Raw genomic sequence first — 4,914 nt, 5'->3', positions numbered from 1 at the left:
CGCACTCTGAACAGTGTGCCCACCAGGTGAGGGGCCGGGCAGCTCTGGGGCTTGTGCTTCCTCAGCCCCGGGAAGGCTCCCAGGATGGCCAGGATTTCTCACTGACAGAAGTTCTCTCTCGAAACTCCCAACCCTACCTGCTCCAGGCCAACAGACCCCATCTGTCTGCCAGTGGCCTGGGGTGACCGGAGCTGCCCCCATCGCCGGGGTGCTGGGACAGCAGGAATACAGCAAGACTGGTCACGGGTCTTTATTTATTGAGAAAGAGTTCACACAAGGTCACATCGTACAATCAATCATTTCCTGCGCTTCATAAAAATGATTGTCACTCACTGTGCTTCACAAAAATTTCTTTTAATGAATAAATAATTTGATGAAATCAAAAATATTTACAATATAAACACAGGGAAGAGCTTTGGATCTGTGAACCTTATCGTCGAGCTTTGCATTTTCGAACTGACTTCTTCCCAAGCTTTTCCCTCGGAAACAATACAAATCTGATAGAAACAACTCATACAACATATCTTTGTTCATAATACGTTTATCTGTTAGTCTTGGAAAGGTACATAAGCTTATATTATGCAACATGTTAAAATACAAATATTAACTAAAATAATATATTATCATAATGCCAGGTAGCATTCTCCACAAAACAAAATGTACACTCAGCCGTAACAATAACAAAGGGTTCACGGGCCACAAAATAATACCCCAAAGGTACAAATTCCTTCATAAGAATATAATTGTGCTCTTCAGTTTACCAGATGTCTACGCTGCTCTAACAAGCCGATGCCCAGGAGGACAGTATTCGACGACTCTGCCGGGTGTGTGTTTTTCCGTCAGGCAGCAGCATTGCTGGGAATTGGGCAGTGCAAAGCAGTTTTAGAAACGCTTTCTTGGGCTCTTAAAAAGAGCCAATTATGCAAAGCAAAATAAGCATATTGAGAAGTCCTCATCTCATCGACACAAACACCGTGGAACGTCTTGGCTCTGTGGGCTGAAAGGGTTGGCGTGCGTCAGCCAGAATTCAAGTACTCCAGGGCCACCTCGTAGCAGAACTTGTACTGGTCCTGGAAAGCAGAAGCAGAAGATGTCAGCTCTGTGATATCCAAGGCCGGTGCCATGAAAGCAATTATGCCAGATCAGGGTTTTAATTGGAAGAAATCACACCGAGAAGGATTTGAATCAGAAATGAATCAGCAAGTCATGGTTGTGAACCACAAGCGCATCCGCTGTCTGGAGACGTTCCCCACAAGGCCTGATGAAAGGTACTTTGCCATCTACCTTCACTAGAATTCCTGGAAAGTTCTGCGTAACTGGAACACATGCAGGTTTGTCCACACATGTATGTTTACCTGTACGTCAACATCCGGAACACAAAGGACGGGAAAACCAAGAGCTGGGGGGAAACCTGAAGTCCGGGGGAAACAACTTTGTGACTTGCTCGTACAAGGGCCTCAACAAATAAACGCGTCACTCCTGGCCCAACTATACCCTCGACTTCCAGTCAGCAGGGAGTCTTCCATTTTATGAGAATTTATCGAGCACCTCTTAAGTACCAAGCACGTTGACCTGGTCCCTGGCTTTGGGAAGTCCGGGGTCCAATGAGGAGGTTGAGAGCGGTATCCAATGATAACACACCGCGCAGAGCTGAGCAGGGCCCACGGATGGTCCCCGGACATGGGTGCAGTGGAGGAGGGAGGAGAACTTCCTAGGGAGGACCTGCAAAGGGGTAGCAGGTAACTAACTGCTAACTCCTAGCGGGGGTTAAAACAGGCATTCGAGGTAGGAGAACTGGATAAGGAAAGGCCCAGAGGGGAAGTGTTGGAGACGCCCTGGGAGCCACCTGTCAGCTGTTAATCGGGCAGTGAAGGCATTTTCTTGAGCACAGCTTTCTCAGATCATGGACCTTGCCCTGTGGAAGACCTGCATGAGGTCCTGGCCCAGCTGGGGTCTCAGGTGTTAGGAGAGGGCATTCTGCACCCGCGTTTGTGTGGTGTGCTGGACCTGAGTGTGGCCTCTGAGCCAGGCAGAGGGACACAGCAGCAGAGGGTGCTTCTATGGGCTGCCTGGGAGCAGCTCAGCAGCTCGGACAGATGGGTTCAGCATCTAGAAGGCTCTCTTCCCATCTCCGTAAGAGATAAGCTTTCACAAGATGTAAGAGTGCACCCCACGGTCTCACTACCCAACACAATGGCCGCAACCAAGGAAACGGATCTCTTATTTTTTTGGGTTTGCCAAATTGATTAAAACTAAATTTCCATTTTCGGGATATGTGCCTCTTAATTAATCAGTCATTGCAATTTTCTTGTCTTCACCTACATTTTCTTCTCTATAGGCCCCACAGGTCCAACCTATTTATTTGAAGACAAGAGCCATACTTTATTCCTTTGTGTGTAATACACCAGCGTTTAGCACAGAACCTGACATACAGTTGGGGGCGGGGAGTCAAACGTTGGCTATATGAGCAGATGATGACAGAATAAGGGTTTAGCAGCATTTGATTCAACCCAATAAACACTGAAGTCTAGAGACTAGGGAGTTTAAGACGCAGCTTTGGGTCTTTGGGAATTTACAATCTGCAGGGGAAGACAGGAAGCAAACAGACCATTTCAACATCCTAGAGGGGCCACAGAGTAAAGCATCGGTAGCAGCACCCACCAGGACAGCTAAGATAAAAAAAGACAGACAATAACGAGCGGTGAGGACGAGGAGAAACCAGAGGCCCGTATGCTGCTGGTGGGACTGTGAAAGGTGCAGCACTGCGGAAAATCCATGGAAGAGTGACCTAGCAATTCCACTCCTAGGTGTACGCCCAAGAGAACTGAACACACGTCTTCACCAGAGCTTTCTGACTCATATTTCAGGATCTGATACTTTCATTTTCAAAATATTTAAAAGAAACCATTTGTATTTCAAAATTCTAAAAGGCCATGTTGTCAGATCGCCAGGCTGACATGTTAACTACAAAGTGGTCAACCCTGTTCTCCTGCCTCCTTCACGGAGACAATTAATGTTTATCACGGAAATCTGAGAGATCCAATTACTTACTGCATAGACATGGTCTCGCATAAACCTAACCGTGCAATTCAGTGCCTACTACAAGCCGTCCTTTCAACAGACGATCGTGCATTTAGAGCATTATACAGCTGCTGGCCTCCAGCCACAACCCCAAAAGGATTTCAGGCTTCACTGCTAAGGGGCTGCTGTGTTGGAAATCCCCGAAGCTGCCCCGTCCCAGACATGACTACAATTTTCAGAATGAATTCGCCATCACCTCATCCTTCCTAAGCAAACTGTCAATCCCAGTAGAGTCTGTGATGACTGGCTTCTGCATCAGAAAAATAAACGGAGTGAGAAGGAAGACCATACATTGTTGCGTGCCCTCCCCCAAGCACCTCAGGAAATGCCTGAAATCCCCCTGTGCTGGAAACTGATTACCCTCGATCGCCAGGCACAGGCCAGTCTTCTGCGGTTTCCTCTCTCAGCTCGCTTGCTTTTTGAGCGGTATACTTGAGCCACACAAGCTATCCCTGTGCTTCAGGGGACGAAAAAGAATATTTCTGCCTCGGTCCCAAGTTCTCCTGATCTGGGCAACATTAGCTGGCTTTGGGCATGAAAAAGTGACATGAGCAGGGGTCGTCCTTGGGCAGGACCGGAACCAGGGCGGCGAGCTACTCCCCTCCCAAGCCCCCAACCCCACCTTCCCTGCAGCCTCACCCCCTGTTCTCCCAAAGAGGGAGAAAGCGAATGCTAAAGAGGCACCTGCAAGCGAGGTTCTGTTTCCAACCCCCCACTTCCCCACTCTGTTCACTCAGTGAGGACGTCCCAAGGCCACAAGGCCTGCAAGTGGCTCTGGGAAGCTCCCTGAAGGACTCGAGCTGTGCCCGTGTCTGAGGAATTCGGGGCCCTGCAGTCCCTCTGGGCACGGGCAGCGCCCCAGATTCAGAAAGCAGTCCTCACGGCTCACCTGGGGCAGCAGTGCCCTCCCCGATGCACTTGCTTTTTGAACCTAAAACAACTTGTACAATTTCATCTGGATCCAGTGCTGACAGGTCCCAGAGTCTGGAAAAACCCTTTTGACGGATGCCCCTGCCCGGAGGGTCAAACGGTCCCCAGTGTGCCAATCATCATAGGCGGGGCCGTCTGCTTTGAAGCTCCCAGGATGTAACCAGCCAAGGAGACCCCTCGATGAGACCTCGGTATGTCTCTGACTACAGACAGAACGGGTCAGGACTTTCCTCTCTGCCTTTAAAAATGTAGGGAAAACGTTCTTCCCTCAGAGGCCCACACGCAGTTTGTGCCCGGTTCCCTAGTGAGACTCATCAGTGTGTAGCCACAGCCTCCCTGGGTTCCAAGAGCAGCGAGAGGCCGCTCAGGATGGGCGCCGGTCCGGGTGCGGGGAAGAAATGTGCTGTCACTCAGCAACTGTCCTCGGGGCCCTCCTCAAAGCCAGGGCTCTGCTGGTGCTGAGCGGGGAGCCAGCCCCCGACTCAAGGACGGCAGAGTCTGGGGCGGCGGAGGGCACGGGGCTTTCACGATTACCTCCTTCATCATGCAGGGAGGCTGACCAGGGAGGACTCGAGGACAGCGGCTGCTTCTCCGGGGCGGCGTGGCAGGGCCGGGCCCAAGGGAAGGGGAGACCCCACCACCCTGTGTCTCCAGAGACGGGCCACACGGTGCCTCCCTGACTCCCCAGCTGGGGCCTACGGCCTCCATTCCAACACTTGCACACACGCACACCCACACCTACCCCCCATCCACCCCTACACACACGTGCGTGCACACATGCACACACATACACTCACATACACACCTACACACACACTTCCATCCGCTCCTGCGCATGCACACGCACACACCCCCACACATGCACACAACCACATACACATATACTCACAGAGACATAACCCC

General features: G+C 50.9%; 1 protein-coding gene across 1 annotated transcript in view; it reads right to left on the bottom strand.

Annotated features, from left to right (window-relative positions):
- Nucleotides 1-240: 240 nt before the first annotated feature.
- PTPRM (protein tyrosine phosphatase receptor type M) overlaps nt 241-4,914 on the bottom strand; it is a 749,396-nt gene continuing 744,722 nt past the window's right edge. The window contains exon 32 of the mRNA XM_040632384.1: nt 241-1,070. Coding sequence (XP_040488318.1) covers nt 1,017-1,070 — 54 coding nt within the window. The 3' untranslated portion in view covers nt 241-1,016. The remainder of the gene's footprint in view (nt 1,071-4,914) is intronic.

This window comes from Ursus maritimus, unplaced genomic scaffold (genome assembly GCF_017311325.1).
Source record: "Ursus maritimus isolate PB19 unplaced genomic scaffold, ASM1731132v1 scaffold_18, whole genome shotgun sequence".
Classification (NCBI taxonomy): domain Eukaryota; kingdom Metazoa; phylum Chordata; class Mammalia; order Carnivora; family Ursidae; genus Ursus; species Ursus maritimus.
This window is presented reverse-complemented; position numbering and strand designations above follow the sequence as displayed.